The sequence below is a fragment of the Enhydra lutris genome, unplaced genomic scaffold (assembly GCF_002288905.1).
Source record: "Enhydra lutris kenyoni isolate GAN:26980312 unplaced genomic scaffold, ASM228890v2 scaffoldscaffold41, whole genome shotgun sequence".
Classification (NCBI taxonomy): Eukaryota; Metazoa; Chordata; class Mammalia; order Carnivora; family Mustelidae; genus Enhydra; species Enhydra lutris.
In genome coordinates this window covers 1,494,279-1,515,706 of record NW_019154125.1, presented here as the reverse complement: position 1 = coordinate 1,515,706, position 21,428 = coordinate 1,494,279, and the positions used below count along the sequence as shown (strand labels likewise).

General features: G+C 35.9%; 1 protein-coding gene across 1 annotated transcript in view; it reads left to right on the top strand.

Moving 5' to 3' along the window:
- The first annotated feature begins 332 nt into the window (after positions 1–332).
- The window catches only part of LOC111155482 (DnaJ heat shock protein family (Hsp40) member C5 beta), a 59,438-nt gene continuing 38,342 nt past the window's right edge, over positions 333–21,428 (top strand). The window contains exon 1 of the mRNA XM_022515647.1: positions 333–451. Within this exon, the coding sequence (XP_022371355.1) occupies positions 333–451 (119 nt within the window). The remainder of the gene's footprint in view (positions 452–21,428) is intronic.

Below are 21,428 nucleotides of genomic sequence, written 5' to 3'. Positions count from 1 at the left end.
AAAAAAGAATTGACATAGTCTGACCAGTGAGGATTTATTTCCAAAAATTCTGAATTAGCTGGGTATTTAGATAACATTTCACTCCTATTTATCCATGTGGACAAAGCCATATTCCATTTACATGACTGCCTGTAGCCTTTAACACCCTGACTTGAAGCTCTACTTTTGGCTCTCCTAACCCTTTACTCCTCTCCTTGTGTGGCTGGCACACAAATGTACTTTAGATTGTCATTTTGCAAAAGGTTAGAGATAAACTTTCTCTTTAAATAGTGGGACCCAGTATGCATAACCTTCATGGCTATTTCCCCTCTTTGCTTTCACAGCCTGAGAAAATGGCATGTAACATACCTAACCAAAGACAGAGGACTTTGTCTACAACTGGAGAAGCTCTATATGAAATTCTTGGTCTGCATAAGGGAGCATCAAATGAAGAAATTAAGAAAACCTACAGGTACAGAGAAATTTCAATGATGACATCATTCTACTACTAGCATTAGTTATTTTGTGATGGGCAAATTGTGATAGGCCCCCAATTAAAGACAAAAGCTTCTTGCCAAGACCAAGTAATCAGAGTTTTGAACCTCATGTCCCCTGTTCTACAACTTAGGCTGTTAGAAATAGACAAGTATGAAACTCACTTTTTAAAAGAATACTCTCATGATTTTGGGCCTTATTAAAAGGAAGCCTGTGTTCTAGGCCTTCAGTGTGAGAGAAAGACAGAGATAACTGAGAATGACCAGGAGTTTTAATTTAACTTAAATGGTAGAGCATCATGGAATCTGGTAGAGGGATTTTAAAAGTGGGGGGGGGATTGTCACAATTGTCATATTTTATGCTATGCTTTTCAAGTCTTCAATTTTGATTTTTCATATCTGATCTAGTTCAGAGTTAGATATAATTGGGAAAAACTCAAATATATTTTTCTTTAGAGATCCAAGAAATTAAAAAAGTATTGAGCAGGAAATACTGTATAAAATTTGAAATTGCTCAAAATGAAGACAATAACATTTATTCATAATAATATATCAGTTATTGATATTTTGTTTTCTTCTAGTCTTCTTTTTCTGTCTAGATAAGACATTTAAAAATAAAATTGGATTTGTCAATACCCCCTGTTTTTTAACAAGGTTCTATCATGTAAATATCTTGGTATTATTAAATACTGAATTTTTAATGAAGCTTATAGTCATCCTGTAGTATCATCACTTTGAGCTATTTTTTTTAAGTTTAAGTTCTTTTAATTTCCTCCTATACTTGATATTCCTACATGCAAATCATGATGCATATTTCCAAATATTTCATTATTTTCTTTTTAAAGATTATTTAAAGATTATTTATTTATTGAATAAATTATAGCATGCAAGTAGGAGTGGGGAGGAGGAGCTGAGGGAGAGGGACAGTGAGAATTCTAAGCAGACTCCCTGTTACCACAGAACCCCATACAGGGCTCTATCTCACAATCCTGAGATCATGACCTAAGCCAAAATCAAAAGTTGGACATTCAATTGACTGATCCACTCAGATCCCCCTTATTTCCTTATCAAGGAATAAAGCTGTGCCTTTAGAGGAAAAATTAAATCAAAATATAAATGAAACTTTCAGATTTTAATTGGTTACTTCTTGATTTGACCTTGAACTTGGTTTTTTAGAACTTAGAGTGTATATATTTTTTTACATATGAGAGTTTAGAATTATGAAGACAAATTTGCTAGTAATTTTCTTTGTGGATTTTATCTTCCATGTTTAAAAAGCTACTCTTCGTTATAATATTGTAAAAATATTAACCCATGTCTTCTTTCAGTACATTTATAATTTATTTTCACATTAAATCTTTGATCCATTTGGAGTTTATTATGACATATGGTATGAAGGTAAGAGTCTAGATTTGTTTTTTCCCAAATCACTAGCCCACAAATATTTATTGACTTCTCCATTTCTATGTACTGATGGGAAATTCCTTGACTTTGGATTGTAACCCTCACCATGTGGTAAACCATGGGACCTGAAATGCCTTCAAGAAGCATGTGAAGAATAAATGACAGAGGTGAAAATTGCCATTTGGACCCAAACAGTTCTATGAAAATGGTCAAGAGCTTGATCCAAAGTCACTATCAATCTTCTAGTTTATGTTTCACTTAAAGTAGTGGGGACAGAAAGTCTTTGCCATTTCATTGCTCCCCAGAGTTATTTAGAAGTGTACCTGGGAGCTGTTCAACCTCCTGTGGATAGATACCCTTGGCTGAAAGTTATTAGACTTGACTTTTGAGGCTTCAGGCTGAGACAACATGCTGGAAGTGGGGGTTTGGAATCAAAGTAATTACACCGCAAGCTTATTACCTATAAAGATGCTCCCCCAAATGAGAAAAAGAGTGATACCTAACTACCTTATAATCCTTAAAACCCACTTTACTTTACAAATGTGACTTTTAATTGCCTCAATTAATTTTGTAAGCTAAAATTTCAGGTCATATCCTAATTAAGGCACTAATTATGCTGAGTTGTTTGCAAGTTTAATAATTATAACCTAAAATCTTTTCATGTAATCAGTGTCCTGCTATTAATTTTGTTTTAATGTCATACAAATATCATTTTTTCCAGCTGATTAGGGTGCTAGTATGCTGCCAAAAGCATCTACTTCTATCTAAATTACACATTTGTATTCTGCAAGTTATTATTCAAAATGTATGAGCAGGCTGAAAACCCACTGAGAACATTATTCTTATATTCAGAGATCTTGATCAAAGCAGTCACAATATAGTGAAATTAAAAGTCAGTGAAATTTAATAAAATTACAAACTGTTGAATCCATACTCTGCTTGACCAATGTTGCAATGCTTGGTTGTGCTCTTGAAAGTAAGGCTGAATTAGATTTCTTCTTCTATATTTTATTTTTATTTTTGAACAGATAATATATTCACCTGATTAAAATAAGAACATGCAAACACATATACAAAAAAACTTTCCCTTCTACTTCATATTCCCTAGGTTCCCTCCTCAGGAAACGCAATTCTTTGTGTACCATCTAGAGAGATTTTAGGCCTATATAAGCTTATATAGAGATCTTCTGATCTGAGCAAAATGGTGTAGACTTGTTTCTCTCTTCTCCTTCCTGTCAAGCATAACTAAAGGCCTTGGAAATAACACAAGTGACAACTAAAGAAGAACCCTAAAAAGTAGAAACAGGAAGATGAATTAGTTAGGGACCAGAGGACCAAGGGAACAACACAGTGGCAGGGCATGCTCTGATTCTCCATCCAAGAGACTATAACCCAGGCCCAGCCTTTCCTGATACCCAATCTAGCAAGAGAAAGCAGACAGATAGCCTTATTCTTCCTCCAAACTGAGCAGGAGTCCTGGCAACAACTCTAGACAAGCTCAGAAGAAATAGCAAGGAGAACAAACTGAATGTTCCCCAAACAGTAAACTACCAAAGAACTTTCCCACCATCTGAGACTCCCTTCTCCTACCCAGGGATTCACCTGACAGGGGAGATTAGCAGGTAAGATTCTTTCACCAGTACCCAGCCCAAAAAGTGTTTTTTGTCTCTGCAGCCTGGAGATTCCCTTTCTCCACATAAGGGAGATTCCCTTTCTCCACATAATGGCACCAAGCCACTCAGCCTGGGAAGCTCCTTTCACTTCCTCAGCTAGTACCAACAAGTACCAGTGAAGTCTCAGAGGCAGGAGACAAAGAAGACAAACATAGTACCATCAAGGCTCTGAAAATCAAACTGTCATTGGAGCCACCACCCATAAAAGTAGGCTATGACCAACACGCTAAATCTAAACAGAGTCAATGCCTGTTAAAATAAAAAATTTAAGTAAGACCCAGAGTCTCCTAACATAATAGCAAAAATTTCCAGATACAATTAAAATCAGTTATCATACTAAAAAAAAAAAAAAACCCAAGAAAATTATAACTTGAATGAGAAAAGATAATCCTCTGAGTCTCACACTGAGATGAACCAGACATTAGAATTATCTGACAAGTAGCTATCATTAAAAAAATCCACAAACAATTACAAATTCTCTTGAAACAAGTGAAAATAAAAACAACAGAAAATTTCAGCAGAGAAATAGGAATTATAAAATGTAACCAATGGAAATTAAAGAACTTAAAAATAACAGAAATAATAAAAATAACTTAAAGAGTTCAGTCGTAGAGTACAACTAACAGATGACGGGATCAGTGAAGTTGAGGACAGATCCATAGAATTTACCCAATTGGAACAAATGAGAGAAAATAAACTGAAAACAAACAGAGCCTCAGGAACCTATAAGACCATAACAAAAGATCCAACATTCATAGAACTGGTGTCATAGGAGGGGGGAAAGAGAGTGGGACTGAAGGAGTATTCAAAGAAATAATGACTGGAAATTTCCCAAATATAACAAAACATATAAATTCACAGATCAAGCAGCTAAGTGAATTCCAGAAAGGATAAATCCAAAGAAATCCATGCCCAGACACATCATAATTATACTTCTGAAAACTAAAGACAAAGAAAATATCTTGAAAGCAGCCAGAGAGAAACAACGCATTACTGATAGAGGGACACCAATTCAAAAGGCAACTTTGCAATTTCTCACCTGAAACAAAAGAGGCCGGAAGAAGTAACACACCACTTTTCAAGAAAGAAAAGAAAGAAAATTACTGTAAACTGAAAATTCCAAATTCGATGAAACAATACCTAGGGAATTAAGGGGAAATTAAAAAATTCCTACATGAAGGAAAACTGAAAGATTTTTGTCACTTAGCCAGATATGCTTTTACAGAATAGCTGAAGAACATATTATAAAAGAAATAATAAAAGAAGGAATCCTACATTATTAAGGAAGGAAGAAAGAACAATGGAAAATATAGAAATATGGGTAAATACAACATACTATCATCTTCATGAATTTTCTAAATTATATATGACAACTGACACAAAAATTCTAACACCATCTGATACTCAAGACAATGATATTTAAAAGTGGGGAGGACAAGAAAACCTAAATGAAAAAGTTCTGTACTTAGATTGGTAAAACATTGATATCAGTAGACTGTGATAAATTACATTACATACTCAACCACTAAGAAAAGTATACAAAGTAATATACTTCAAAACACTACAATAAGGCTCTTCAGCCCTGGGAGATTTCTGGGAGGCCCTAGGCACCAAACTTCCAAGCATGTCATGAATTGCCCAGATTCCTAGCCCTTAACAGTAGACTGTGATGGCTCAAAGATGGCATCCCTACCATAGCCCTACAACAAAGCTACCTGATTCTGTGTTCCCCTTGGTAACTTGAATGAGGCAAATACAGTTCACCAACCACTTTAGGCCTGTCATAAGGTATGTCACTTTTCTTGACACTGGCACATAAAAATCCTTCACTCCAAACCCAGTAGATTGTTGATCTATGCCTTACACTGCTGCCTAATTATAATGAAGCTAGGAAGGCTGATCAGGGCATGTAGCATGTAGTATGTCTAGAATCTCTTAGAATCCTAACGGCTTTATAACAAGGCTTGATCATTATTCAACAAATATTTCTTAAGTACTGTTTTGAGCACTGAGAGAATTGCATTGAACAAAAGAGATGAAATCCCTACTTTCCTGAAGCCTATATTCTGGGCTGGGGGAGAAGGGGGGCTTAGTAATAAAGTATACAATCTATCAGATATTGGTAAGAGCTGTGGAGAAAAGCAAAGCAATTAAGATGTTGGGGAGTGCTAGGAGTGGTGCTTGAAGTCGCATATTCTCTTTAAGGTGTTCCAAGTTGATTTTAACACTAAACTCCCTCAGTTGCAGTGAATTTTAAGTATAAAGTAGCAGCAGTTAAGAGTAGAGGGTATGAAGTCGGAAGGACCTGAATTAAAACCTCTTCTCTTAGCCTCATTTTCTTCATGAGTAAAATGGAGAAAACAGTACTGCAGAGGGTTGCTAAGGATTAAAAGAAGTAATATATGTAAAGTGTTTAGCCAAGTTCTGACACACAGTTACTGTGTACCACAAAGGACACGTAAGGCATCAGAGAAAGAAGCCTATAGAATGGCATTCTTCAAAGTTGGCTAGGGCATGGGTGTAAGAAGACTCTCCAAGAAATATGTGTGTGTATGCATGCCTATGCATGTATGTGTGAGAGTGTGTGTGTGTGTGTGTGTGTGTGTGTGTGACTGTGTATAGTTTCTGTGATATTTAAATTCTGTTGATAAATTTAAAGGAGTGTTAAAACTTTTATTTTAACATGTCAATGTCTATAATGCTGAAAATTACACCTTTTGCATCTGTTTTATCTTACAAAAAATTTAGATGCAAAGTTTAAAATGTTAAGAGGACAATTTCTCAAATTTATTTTAAGGAGCATATAAGCAAAAAATTAGAATCTAATTGGGAGAGGGAGAGAGAAAGAGAAAGAGAAAGAGAAAGATGGAAACTTAAACATCATACCCAAAATGATTATGAGAAGCCATTTAGGTTGATTGGGAGAGAAAGGCGATGGGGGCCTTCCCTGTGGCATATTATATATTCCATAACTCACTTTGCTGTTCAATGAGAGCATAAAATTCTCACAGGTTGTAATTCAGTCTTCTTTTCTGCCTTTCCCATTCAATCAATTCCCTCAGGCCAAGCATTGTGTTTTGTCTTCCATTGGTGTGGTCAACAAATAGATTTTGCCTGTGGGTGTATGTCTCTTTCTCCATACTTACATTTTTAGCTTTGTCAGGACCTTGTCTCAAATGTTTTGCCACATAGTTGAAACAAGAGTCATTCACTGACCCAGTAAAGAGAGGGACAGCTCAGCAAGGAAAGACTACAGTTTCAGACTAGGACACAGTGCACTATTTTATGGCTTGAAATCCTCAAGTAAAATGTAGTTAGGGGATAAGGAATAGAAAACTCTGAGAAAAGAGAGCCAGTTATATAATACAGAAAATGTGAGTATTGAGTATTCAAAGTCTCATACGCAACTTAAATGTTAGTTTTTATTTACACTGATGTGTACATTTTTAAATTTAGATAGAAACAAGAGTAAGATACCCAAAGGAAAGCCAGCAGGTTTTTCTAGAGTTTTGGGTACAGGGACCTAACAAAATGCTGGCCTACTTGAGGAGAAATGAGACAAAGATCTAGCCCTTCCTTAGCTCCTCAGAAAAAAACACAAAATCAGAGTGAACTAGTTTTGTACATTAGCACCTGGGTTTCTGTGCCTCATGGATGAGCTTGTTGATGAGGTACCAAATATCTTGGTTCACAGGGCACAGGGACTCGATTTTTCTATTTCATTCAATTTCACATGGAATTTTCTGGAAATCATCCTCCATCTCTGAAGAGGTGAGTTTGCACAGAGTAGACCAACATGAGGCAAATGCTATTCTCACAAGAAGCAGGAAAGAGTGTAATTTCCATAGTGATCTGTGGCAACCCCAATCTGTGGTGCTTTTACCCATCTTTATTAGCAATTATAGGTCATAACAGAGGCTGCTTATGAATAAAGTGTAAATGTCAGGGGAATGCATAGCTAATAGAAGAATTGTAAATATTTACAAGGCAAAGTGATGATTCAAGCTCACAAGATAAATTGAAATTAATCTCTATCAGTACTAATTTGTTTCCTGAATTCTAAAACCTTCCACTAAAAAGAAGAGTATATGAGGCTATTTCAGAGTTATCTTTCAGGTCAGTGGCATAACCCCCTTTGTCCCATGGCAAATATTCTTGGTCCTCTTAGTTCTTCACACTACTTCATTTGTTCCTGGGCACTAAAATTGTTATGACCAATGACATTTTTTTCCCACCCACTCATTCACTCAATCCTATTTACTTTTGGATACTTATTTATATTATACTCTGAGAAATGAAAATATGTATCTATGTATCTATGTCTATCTATATACATGTAATTTGTACCTTTTAAAGAGTTCACCTTATAAAGAGTTAGATTTAGTAAGGTTGAAAGATACATATAGAAGGACAAGCAAAATAAGGGAGACTGTGGTAAGAAGAATAAATTGACTTGAGCATAGAATTCATATTAATCGAAATTTAAACAAAAAAAATTGCTTCATTCCATCACTTATTCCTGTCCTAGAAACTATGCTAGTTTCTAAAAAGAAATCAGTTCTGACATATCCCTGGGAAACTAGAAGCTACTCACCTGCCCACAGTTGTACACACACTTGGGAAAGACTTGAGAAAGCCCCAAGTTCTCACTTCTGGATGACCTTGTAGCTCTGTTCAAGCAGGAATAAAGGCTAAGGCAGAGTTGCAAACTCTCTGGCTCAGCACTGAAGATGTGTCCTAACACACATAAAATTCTATATATAGTAAAACCATCCATCTAAAATGAAGGGAGATATTAATTTATTTCTAGATAAATGATTAACTGAGTCATTGGCAGACCTTTTCTATAAGAAATACCAAAAGGAATCCTTCAGAGTGAAATGAACACTGGACCATAATCTGAATCCACATGAAAAATTAGAGAACACCAGTAAAGGTAACTTCACAGGTAAATATGTTTGTAGATCCTCTTTTTTCCTATCTAATTTAAAAGACAATTGCATAAAACAATAATTATATATCTATGTTGAATGACACACAATGTATAAGGATGTAATTTGCAACAATAGCAGCATTAATGAGGAGGTGGAACTATATAGAGGTTTTTGTGTACATTTTTTTTTACCAGAACCTCACTTTTTAATTTACTTTTCCATCTTTTTTTTTAAATTTATTTTTTTATAAACATATATTTTTATCCCCAGGGGTACAGGTCTGTGAATCGCCAGGTTTACACACTTCACAGCACTCACCATAGCACATACCCTCCCCAATGTCCATAACCCCACAACCCCTCCCAACCCCCCTCCCCCCAGCAACCCTCAGTTTGTTTTGTGAGATTAAGAGTCACTTATGGTTTGTCTCCCTCCCAATCCCATCTTGTTTCATTTACTCTTCTCCTACCCACTTAACCCCCCATGTTGCATCTCCACTTCCTCATATCAGGGAGATCATATGATAGTTGTCTTTCTGCGATTGACTTATTTCGCTAAGCATGATACCCTCTAGTTCCATCCACGTCGTCACAAATGGCAAGATTTCATTTCTTTTGATGGCTGCATAGTATTCCATTGTGTATATATACCACCTCTTCTTTATCCATTCGTCTGTTGATGGACATCTAGGTTCTTTCCATAGTTTGGCTATTGTAGACATTGCTGCTATAAACATTCGGGTGCACGTGCCCCTTCGGATCACTACGTTTGTATCTTTAGAGTAAATACCCAGCAGTGCAATTGCTGGGTCATAGGGTAGTTCTATTTTCAACATTTTGAGGAACCTCCATGCTGTTTTCCAGAGTGGTTGCACCAGCCTGCATTCCCACCAACAGTGTAGGAGGGTTCCCCTTTCTCCGCATCCTCGCCAGCATCTGTCATTTCCTGACTTATTCATTTTAGCCATTCTGACTGGTGTGAGGTGGTATCTCATTGTGGTTTTGATTTGTATTTCCCTGATGCCGAGTGATATGGAGCACTTTTTCATGTGTCTGTTGGCCATCTGGATGTCTTCTTTGCAGAAATGTCTGTTCATGTCCTCTGCCCATTTCTTGATTGGATTCTTTGTTCTTTGGGTGTTGAGTTTGCTAAGTTCTTTATAGATTTTGGGCACTAGCCCTTTATCTGATATGTCATTTGCAAATATCTTCTCCCATTCTGTCCGTTGTCTTTTGGTTTTGTTAAATGTTTCCTTTGCTGTGCAAAAGCTTTTGATCTTGATAAAATCCCAATAGTTCATTTTTGCCCTTGCTTCCCTTGCCTTTGGCGATGTTCCTAGGAAGATGTTGCTGTGGCTAAGGTCGAAGAGGTTGCTGCCTGTGTTCTCCTCAAGGATTTTGATGGATTCCTTTCTCACATTGAGGTCCTTCATCCATTTTGAGTCTATTTTCGTGTGTGGTGTAAAGAAATGGTCCAATTTCATTTTTCTGCATGTGGCTGTCCAATTTTCCCAACACCATTTATTGAAGAGGCTGTCTTTTTTCCATTGGACATTCTTTCCTGCTTTGTCGAAGATTAGTTGACCATAGAGTTGAGGGTCTATTTCTGGGCTCTCTATTCTGTTCCATTGATCTATGTGTCTGTTTTTGTGCCAGTACCATGCTGTCTTGAGGATGACAGCTTTGTAATAGAGCTTGAAGTCTGGAATTGTGATGCCACCAACTTTGGCTTTCTTTTTCAATATTGCTTTGGCTATTCGAGGTCTTTTCTGATTCCGTATAAATTTTAGGATTATTTGTTCCATTTCTTTGAAAAAAATGGATGGTATTTTGATAGGAATTGCATTAAATGTGTAGATTGCTTTAGGCAGCATAGACATTTTCACAATATTTATTCCTCCAATCCAGGAGCATGGAACATTTTTCCATTTCTTTGTGTCTTCCTCAATTTCTTTCATGAGTACTTTATAGTTTTCTGAGTATAGATTCTTAGCCTCTTTGGTTAGGTTTATTCCTAGGTATCTTATAGTTTTGGGTGCAATTGTAAATGGGATTGACTCCTTAATTTCTCTTTCTTCTGTCTTGTTGTTGGTGTAGAGAAATGCAACTGATTTCTGTGCATTGATTTTATATCCTGACACTTTACTGAATTCCTGTACAAGTTCTAGCAGTTCTGGAGTGGAGTCTTTTGGGTTTTCCACATATAGTATCATATCATCTGCGAAGAGTGATAGTTTGACTTCTTCTTTGCCGATTTGGATGCCTTTAATTTCCTTTTGTTGTCTGATTGCTGAAGCTAGGACTTCTAGAACTATGTTGAATAGCAGTGGTGATAACGGACATCCCTGCCGTGTTCCTGACCTTAGCAGAAAAGCTTTCAGTTTTCCTCCATTGAGAATGATATTTGCAGTGGGTTTTTCATAGATGGCTTTGATAATATTGAGGTATGTGCCCTCTATCCCTACACTTTGAAGAGTTTTGATCAGGAAGGGATGCTGCACTGTGTCAAATGCTTTTTCAGCATCTATGGAGAGTATCATATGGTTCTTGTTCTTTCTTTTATTAATGTGTTGTATCACATTGATTGATTTGTGGATGTTGAACCAAACTTGCAGCCCTGGAATAAATCCCACTTGGTCGTGGTGAATAATCCTTTTAATGTACTGTTGAATCCTATTGGCTAGTATTTTGGTGAGGATTTTCGCATCTGTGTTCATCAAGGATATTGGTCTCTAGTTCTCTTTTTTGATGGGATCCTTGTCTGGTTTTGGGATCAAGGTGATGCTGGCCTCATAAAATGAGTTTGGAAGTTTTCCTTCCATTTCTATTTTTTGGAACAATTTCAGGAGAATAGGAATTAGTTCTTCTTTAAATGTTTGGTAGAATTCCCCCGGGAAGCCATCTGGCCCTGGGCTTTTGTTTGTTTGGAGATTTTTGATGACTGTTTCACTCTCCTTACTGGTTATGGGTCTGTTCAGGCTTTCTATTTCTTCCTGGTTCAGTTGTGGTAGTTTATATGTCTCTAGGAATGCGTCCATTTCTTCCAGATTGTCAAATTTGTTGGCGTAGAGTTGCTCATAGTATATTCTTATAATCGTCTGTATTTCTTTGGTGTTCATTGTGATCTCTCCTCTTTCATTCATGATTTATTTGGGTCCTTTCTCTTTTCTTTTTGAGAAGTCTGGCCAGGGGTTTATCAATCTTATTATTTCTTTCAAAGAACCAGCTCCTAGTTTTGTTGATTTGTTCTATTGTTTTTTTGGTTTCTATTTCATTGGTTTCTGCTCTGATCTTTATGATTTCTCTTCTCCTGCTGGGTTTAGGGTTTCTTTCTTGTTCTTTCTCCAGCTCCTTTAGGTGTAGGGTTAGGTTGTGTACCTGAGACCTTTCTTGTTTCTTGAGAAAGGCTTGTACCGCTATATATTTTCCTCTCAGGACTGCCTTTGTTGTGTCCCACAGATTTTGAACCGTTGTGTTTTTATTATCATTTGTTTCCATGAATTTTTTCAATTCTTCTTTAATTTCCTGGTTGACCCATTCATTCTTTAGAAGGATGCTGTTTAGTCTCCATGTATTTGGGTTCTTTCCAAATTTCCTCTTGTGATTGAGTTCTAGCTTCAGAGCATTGTGGTCTGAAAATATGCAGGGAATGATCCCAATCTTTTGATACCGGTTGAGACCTGATTTAGGACCGAGGATGTGATCTATTCTGGAGAATGTTCCATGTGCACTAGAGAAGAATGTGTATTCTGTTGCTTTGGGATGAAATGTTCTGAATATATCTGTGATGTCCATCTGGTCCAGTGTGTCATTTAAGGCCTTTATTTCCTTGTTGATCTTTTGCTTGGATGATCCGTCCATTTTAGTGAGGGGAGTGTTATAGTCCCCTACTATTATTATATTATTGTTGATGTGTTTCTTTGATTTTGTTATTAATTGGTTTATATAGTTGGCTGCTCCCACGTTAGGGGCGTAGATATTTAAAATTGTTAGATCTTCTTGTTGGACAGATCCTTTGAGTATGATATAGTGTCCTTCCTCATCTCTTATTATAGTCTTTGGCTTAAAATCTAATTGATCTGATATAAGGATTGCCACTCCTGCTCTCTTCTGATGTCCATTAGCATGGTAAATTGTTTTCCACCCCCTCACTTTAAATCTGGAGGTGTCTTCAGGTTTAAAATGAGTTTCTTGTAGGCAACATATAGATGGGTTTTGTTTTTTTATCCATTCGGATACCCTGTGTCTTTTGATTGGGGCATTTAGCGCATTAACATTCAGGGTAACTATTGAGAGATATGAATTTAGTGCCATTGTATTGCCTGTAAGGTGACTGTTACTGTGTATTGTCTCTGTTCCTTTCTGATCTACTACTTTTAGGCTCTCTTTGCTTAGAGGACCGCTTTTAATATTTCCTGTAGAGCTGGTTTGGTGTTTGCAAATTCTTTCAGTTTTTGTTTGTCTTGGAAGCTTTTTATCTCTCCTTCTATTTTCAATGATAGCCTAGCTGGATATAGTATTCTTGGCTGCATGTTTTTCTCGTTTAGTGCTCTGAATATATCATGCCAGCTCTTTCTGGCCTGCCAGGTCTCTGTGGATAAGTCTGCTGCCAATCTAATATTTTTACCATTGTATGTTACAGACTTCTTTTCCCGGGCTGCTTTCAGGATTTTCTCTTTGTCACTAAGACTTGTAAATTTTACTAATAGGTGATGGGGTGTGGACCTATTCTTATTGCTTTTGAGGGAGGTTCTCTGCACCTCCTGGATTTTGATGCTTGTTCCCTTTCCCATATTAGGGAAATTCTCTCCAATAATTCTCTCCAATATACCTTCTGCCCCCGGTCTCTCTTTCTTCTTCTTCTGGAATCCCAATTATTCTAATGTTATTTCGTCTTATGGTGTCACTTAATCTCTTGAATTCTCCCCTCGTGGTCCAGTAGCTGTTTGTCCCTCTTTTGCTCAGCTTCTTTATTCTCTGTCATTTGGTCTTCTATATTGCTAATTCTTTCTTCTGCCTCATTTATCCTAGCAGTGAGAGCCTCCATTTTTGATTGCACCTCATTAATAGCTTTTTTGATTTCAACTTGGTTAGATTTTAGTTCTTTTATTTCTCCAGAAAGGGCTTTTATATCTCCTGAGAGGGTTTCTCTAATATCTTCCATGCCTTTTCCAAGCCTGGCTAGAACCTTGAGAATCGTCATTCTGAACTCTAGATCTGACATATTACCAATGTCTGTATTGATTAGGTCCCTAGCCTTCAGTACTGCCTCTTGTTCTTTTTTTGTGTGTGTGGTGAATTTTTCTGCCTTGTCATTTTGTCCAGATAAGAGTATATGAAGGAGCAAATAAAATACTAAAAGGGTGGCAAAGACCCCAGGAAAATATGCTTTAACCAAATCAGAAGAGATCCCAAATCATGGGGGAGGGGGGAGAAAGGGGATAAAAAGAGGTTCAGAAAAAAAGAAAGAAACAATTTTAAAAAAGAAAATGAATAAAGAAAAAATATAAAAAAGAAAAAATATATATGTATTAGATAAACTAGTTGAAAAAGGTTAAAAAAGAAAAGGGTAAAAGTTTAAAAAATTTAGCAGAAGAAGAAAAAAAATTGAAAAAGAAAAAAATTAAATTAACTGCAAGACTAAAGAATCATGGGGAGAAAGCCATGAGTTCTGTGCTCTGCTTTCTCCTCCTCTGGAATTCCACTGCTCTCCTTGGTATTGAAACTACACTCCTTGGTAGGTGAACTTGGTCCTGGCTGGATTTCTTGTTGATCTTCTGAGGGAAGATCTAGCTGATCTCCTGTTACCTGAAGTTGTCTCAGCCTGCTACTTCTCCACTATCTTGACTCCGTTTCTGTGTACTTTTGACAGCATATTAATGTGAACTAGATATTTAAAAATTAAGATGTTAATTGTAATCTGAAGGGAAACCACATACACAAAAAAAGCCTTAAAAATATATAAAAGAAATGATACAGGAATTATATAATTCCTAGTAATGGAAAGAATCTAGTAATATTCATAGGAGAATTGAACAAAAGGGATATAAGAATATAAATAGAAGAGTGCCTGGGTGGCTCAGTCAGTTAGTGTTCAACTCTTGATTTCAGCTCAGGACTTAATCTCAAGGTTGTGAATTAAAGCCCTGCATTGGGATCCATGCTGGGCATGGGCTCTACTTAAAAAAAGAAAGAAAGAACGAAAGAAAGAAAGAAAGAAAGAAAGAAAGAAAGATACAAATAGTAAAATGACCAAAGTCCTTCCTTATCAGGAATTACTTTAAATATAAGTGGATTAAATTCTCAAACTAAAAGACAGCAATTGGCAAGTGATTTAAAAAAGAAAAAAGATTCAATTCTATGCTGTCTCTAGAAACAGTCACCTTAGATTAAAAGTCAAATAGGATGAAAGTGAAAGTTGTAAAAAAAATATTATATGGAAGTAGTAACCCAAAGAGAGCTGAAGTGGCTATACTAGTATAAGACAAAATAAACTTTAAGATAAAGTTATCAGAAACCAAAAAGGAAATTTATTTATTTTTTAAGTCAATCTTTCAAGAATATATAACAATTGGAAACATATATGTGCCTAACAACAGAGCCCTGAAATACATGGAGAAAAAACTGATGTAATTGAAGTGAGGGACAGATGGTTCAACACTAATAATTGGAGACTTCAATAACTCACTTTCAATAGTGAACAGAACAACTAGACAGAAGATCAGCAAGGAAACACAAGGCTTGTACAATACCATAAACCAACTAGAACCACTGAACATCTACAGAACAATCCACCCAATAACAGAAGTGCTCATGGAATATTCTCCATGTTAAACCATATGTTTGCTCACAAAACAAGTATCAATAAATTCAGAAATATTTGAATCAAAGTATGTTCTCGGCTACAATGGAATGAAATTTGAAATAAATAACAGAAGGAAATTTGGAATAATCAGAAACACATAGAAATTAAACAACACACTCCTAAATAACTAATGCATCAAAGAAGAAATCACATGGGAAATTGGGAAATACTCTGAGATCAATGAAAACAAAAACTTATGGGATGCAATGAAAGTAATTCTCAGGGGACGCCTGGGTGGCTCAGTTGGTTAAGCAGCTGCCTTCGGCTCAGGTCATGATCCCAGCGTCCTGGGATCGAGTCCCACATCGGGCTCCTTGCTCATCAGGGAGCCTGCTTCTCCCTCTGCCTCTGCCTGCCATTCTGTCTGCCTGTGCTTGCTCTCTCTCCCTCTCTCTCTGACAAATAAATAAATAAAATCTTTTAAAAAAAAAAAAAAAAAAAGAAAGTAATTCTCAGAAGGGAATTTAGAACGGTAAATGCCTACATTAAAAAGGAACAAAGATAGCAAATAACTTAAACTTCAACTTTAAGAAACTAGAAAAAGAATCACAAATTAGACCAAAAGCATGAGGGGAAATAAGACTAGTAAAGATTGGAGTGAAAACAAATGAAATAAAGACTAGAAGAATGAGAAAATCCACAAAACCAAAAGCTGGTTGGTTATAAAACACCAACAAGATTGACAAATCTTAGCTAAACTGACCAAGAAAAAGAGAAAAGTCAAATTATTAAAATAAGGAATAAAAGCACAGGGACATTACAATTGACCTTGCAAGAAAAAAAAATTATTATAAAGAATACTATGAACAATTGCTTACCAATAAAATTAGACAACCTAGATAAAATGAACAAATTCTTAGAAACACACAAACTAATAAATTCACTCAAGAAATAGAAAATCTAAGTAGATCTATAAAATGTGAAGATTGAGTTCATATTCAAAAAAATATCCAACAATGAAGAGTCCTGATCCAGGTGTCTTCACTGGTGAATTCTACCAAGGAGAAGGAGAAGGAAGAGAAATAACAATAATCCTTTCTCAAATTCTTCCAAAAAGGTAGGAGAGAGGACACACCCTAACTTCTTCTATAAAGCCAGGGTTACCCTGATAATAAAGTTAAAGACTTTACCAGAAAGTGACAGGACTATAAATCTTATGAATATAGATGCAGAAATCCTCAAGAAAATACTAGAAAACAGAATTCAACAACATATTAAAAAGATGATACACTATGACATGTATTATTTATTCTAAGAATATAAAGTTGGTTCAATATATGCAAATCAATGTATTTTACCAGATTCATAGAGAATGGGGCACCTGGGCAGCTCAGTCCGTTAAGCATCTAACTCCTAATTTTCACTCAAGTCATGATCTCAGGGATCTGGGATTCAGCCCCACATCAGGCTACATGCTCAGCAGGGAGTCTGCTGGAGATTTTCTCTCTCCTTCTTCGTCTGCCTCTCCTCCTGCTCACTTCCTCTCTTCTTAAATTAAACAAAGAAATCTTAAAAAAACAAAAAGAATAAAGAAAAAAATGCATATTCATCTTGATAGATGCAGAAAAGGTTTTTGACAAGACCCAATACCTTTCATGACAAAAATATTCAACAAACTAGCATTAGAAGGGAGTTTTCTCAACTTGATAAGGGGTATCTATAAAAAACCCATAGCTCTCATCATATTTAAGTGTTAAAGACTGAAAACTTACCCCCAAAGATCTGGACCAATATAAGAATGTCTTCTCCCATTACTTCTTTCAACAGTGTATTAGAATTTATACTAAGACAATTCAGCAAGAATAAGAAATAAAAGGAGTCCAGATAGGAAAGAAAGGAAACTATCTGTATTCACAGATGACATTATCTTATACATGGAAAAACATACTGAATACATGTTAGTGTTCATGTACACACACAATTAGAACTAACAAATGAGTTCAGCAAAGTTTTAGGACTTAAGTTCAATATACAAAAATCTATATGCCAGCACAATCCAAAAATAAATTAAGAAAAGAATTTCATTCACAATAACATCTAAAAGAATAAAATACTTAGGAAAAAAATTTAACCAAGGAAGTAAAAGACTTACACTGAAAACTACAAAACGTTGTTGACATAAATTAAAGGCCTAAATACATGGAAAGACATCCCATGTTCACAGATTGTAAGACTAAATATAATTAAGATGAATCTACATATTTGATGCAATCTTATCAAAATTCCAACTACATTTCTACAGGATTGGATAAACTGATCCTAAAATTCACATGGAAGTGAAATGCAAAGAACCCAGAATAACAAAACAGAATATTGAAAAAGATGGATCAAGCTGAAGGACTCAACACTTTCTGATTTAGAAACTTATCACAAAATTGCAGTAATCAAAACAGTGTGGTACTGGCATAAAGACAGATACATAAATCAATGGAATAGAATTAAAAGTTCAGAAATCAACCCATACATCTATAGTCAAGTGACTCTTCATAAGGATGTGAAAACCATTCAATGAGGAAAAGAAAAATCTTTTCAACAAATATGCTGGCACAACTAGATATCCACATGTAAAAAAATGATTTTGATCCTCGACCTCACACTTTATACAAAATTTACTCAAAATGCATCAAAGCCCTAAAACTACAAAAATTAGAACAAAACAGGAACGAATCTTTAAGACCTTGGATTAAGCAACTGTTTTTAAAAATATGACACAAGAGAAAAAAACAGATAAACCGGACTTCGTCAAAATTAAAAACTGTTGGGGTGCATGGGTGGCTCAGTGGGTTAAGCCTCTGCCTTCAGCTCAGGTCATGATCTCAGGGTCCTGGGATCAGTCCCGCATCTGGCTCTCTGCTCAGCAGGGAGCCTGCCTATCCCTCTCTCTCTCTGCCTGCCTCTCTGCCTACTTGTGATCTCTCTCTGGGTCAAATAAATAAATAAATAATCTTAAAAAATAATTAAAAAAATTTTTTTAAATTAAAAACTGTTGTGCACCAAAGGACACCATCACGAAAATAAAAAGACAGCTCACAGAACTGTAGAAAATATTCAAGTAAGACATCTAACAAGTGTTTAATATCCAGCATATATAAAGAATACTTACAACTCAACAATAAAAAGACAACACAATTAAAAAATGGGCAAAGATTTAAAATGGACATTTTTCCAAAGGAGATATACAAATGGCCAATAATCACTAGATTAAAATCAACATTACTTATCAGGAAAATGCACATCAAAACCCCAATAAGACACCACTTCTTCACTTTTAGTAGCTTGGCTACCATTAAAAAAATATTGAGAAGAATATAGAGAAGTTGGACCCCTTGTACATTTCTGGTAGGAATGTAAAATGTTGTGACAGCCAGGGGCACCTGGGTGGCTCAGTGGGTTAAAGCCTCTGCCTTAAGCAGCTCAGGTCATGATCCTGGTGTTCTGGGATCAAGCCCTGCATCAAGCCCTGCATCGAGCCCCGCATCAGGCTCTCTGCTCAGCAGGGAGCCTGCTTCCACCTCTCTCTCTCTCTGTGCCTGCCTCTCTGCCTACTTGTGATCTCTGCCTATCAAATAAATAAATAAAATCTTAAAAAAAAAAATGTTACAGCCACTGTGGAAAATAGTCTAGCAATTTCTCAAAAAGTTAGTTATCATATGACCCAACAGTTGTGTGCCTTAGACCCAAGAGAACTGAAAACATATTTCACAAAACCTTGTACATGAACATTCAACTAGTATTATTCATAGCAACCAAAAATGAAAACAACCCAAATGTCCACTAACTGATGGATGGATAAACAAAATGTGGTGCATCCATATAATAGAATATTTTTCAGTCATATAAAGAAATGAAGTACTGACTGAAACCTGTTATAACATGGATGAACTGTGGAAATGTGCTAAATAAAAGAAACCAGATATAAAAGACCACATATTTTATGATTCATATGAAATGTCCATACAGCTAGTCCACAGAATTAGAAAGTAGATTACTGGTTGTTAGGGAATCGGGATATGCAGGAATTAGGAGGCACAGAGTTTCTTTTTAGGGTGATGAAAATAATCTGGAATTAGATTGTGATGTTTGCACACCACTGTGAATGTACTAATGTATTAAAACCACTGATTATACATTTTAAAGTGGTCAGAATAGTTAAAATTTGCATGATATAAATGGTTGTTTACATTATGTAAATTTTTTCTCAATTAAAAACTTGATAGTTTATTGGATGAATGTTTTTTCTGATCATGATCTTAAAACAAATTAAGTGTATTACTTTGATTAGAATATTTACTCAATTTAAAAAACCATCCATAGGGCACCGGGTGGCTAAGTTGGTTAGCATCTGACACTGGCTCAGGTCGTAGTCTCAGGGTCCTGGTATTCAGCCTGCATCAGGCTCCATGCTCAGCTGGGAGTCTGCTTGGCCCTCTCCCTCTACCCCTCCCCCCCTCCGCTTGTGGTCTCTCAGATAAATAAAATCTTTTTAAAAGGCCATCCATATAACAATGCTGTTCAATGAGCATCATTTTTTTTTTCCTGAGTAAGGCACACAACTCAAAGAATTGCAAATTGTCAACCAGTCAGAATTAGCATTCTGTAGCACAGAAAACTATAATATGTCTAATGCTAGACCTAAATAGATACTCTTATTAACTCTGTTTGGGGCGGGGAAACGGAAGCTTGTTGGAGATTTTGCTGGTTTAGTTCAGATAATTCCAGGATTTTGTGAATATGAAATCTTCCCTGAAGCAAAAGACATGATTTTTCCCCCTCTTCAGCACATCTTGAAAGGAAACTGAGAGTATTGTAGAAACATGATGCTAAGTTGTTTTTCTAGTTTACTTATTTATTCATTTATTCCATAAATATTTCATAAGTATTTCTTTTTGGCAGGCATATGCTAAGCTTGGATCCACAAAAGACTAAAACATGCCTTCATTTAAGAAGGTATAAAACAGATAATATAGTGTAATCAAGAGAGAAAAAATAGAATAAAATGCAATGAGAAAAGACAAGAGGTTCAGGGTAGGTCTTTCCATAGGAGTTAATGCTTTGAGTTAATAATTCAAGCATGAATAAAGATGGTTAGACAAAAAAAGTATAGAAGTTGGGGAAAGAATGTAATGTTAGCAAGGATAGGTATGCAAGGCAGAGACAACAGACTAAGCAAAGATGGAGAAAAAGGCCATGGGGTATTTGAAAAAATACTGATAATGTGGCCGTGTCAGTGAATAATATACAAGCTGTGTGTGGAGGACATGAGACAGAAGGTAACCCAGGATATGATTATGAGAGTTTTGTAACCATGTTGACAAGCATAGACCTGCACAGGGAGGTGGGTCAGTGTGTTTCAGATTTGAATAATATGTCATTAAACCCTACAGAAAACAAGTCATATGAACTCTCAATATTAGGTTAAAATAGCTTTATGTTACAAACCCAATTTGAAGATAAACTCTGAATGCAAACATAAAATAAGCCAAATTTAACAAAATGAAGGATAAAAATCATATAACCTCAACAGATGCAAAAAAGCATTTGACAAAATTCATCCATTTATGATAAATGCTCTCAACAAAATGGGTATAGAGGGGATGTAACACAACATAATAAAGGCCATATGAGACAAGAGCACAGCTAAAGTCATACTTAATGGTGAAAAGCTAAGAGCTTTTCCTCTAAGATCAGGAATAAGACAAAGATGTCCACTTTCCCCACTTTTAGTCAACATAGTATTGGAAATCCTAGCCAGGGCAATTGGGGGATAGGGCAAGCATTCAAACTGGAAAGGAAGAAATAAAACTGTCACTATTTGCAGATGACACATTTTATAGGGAAAACCCTACAGACTCCACCAAAAGACTGTTAGAACTAATAAACAAGTTCAGTCAGTTGCAGGAAACAAAATCAATATAGAAAAACTAGTCAGTCATGTTTCTATACACTAATAACAAACTAGTAGAAAGAGAAATTAAGAAAATAATCCTATTTACAACTGCATCAAAAGGAAGGGAATAAATATGAATAAATTGAACCAATGAAGTAAAAGACCTATGCACTGAAAATTGTAAGACACTTAT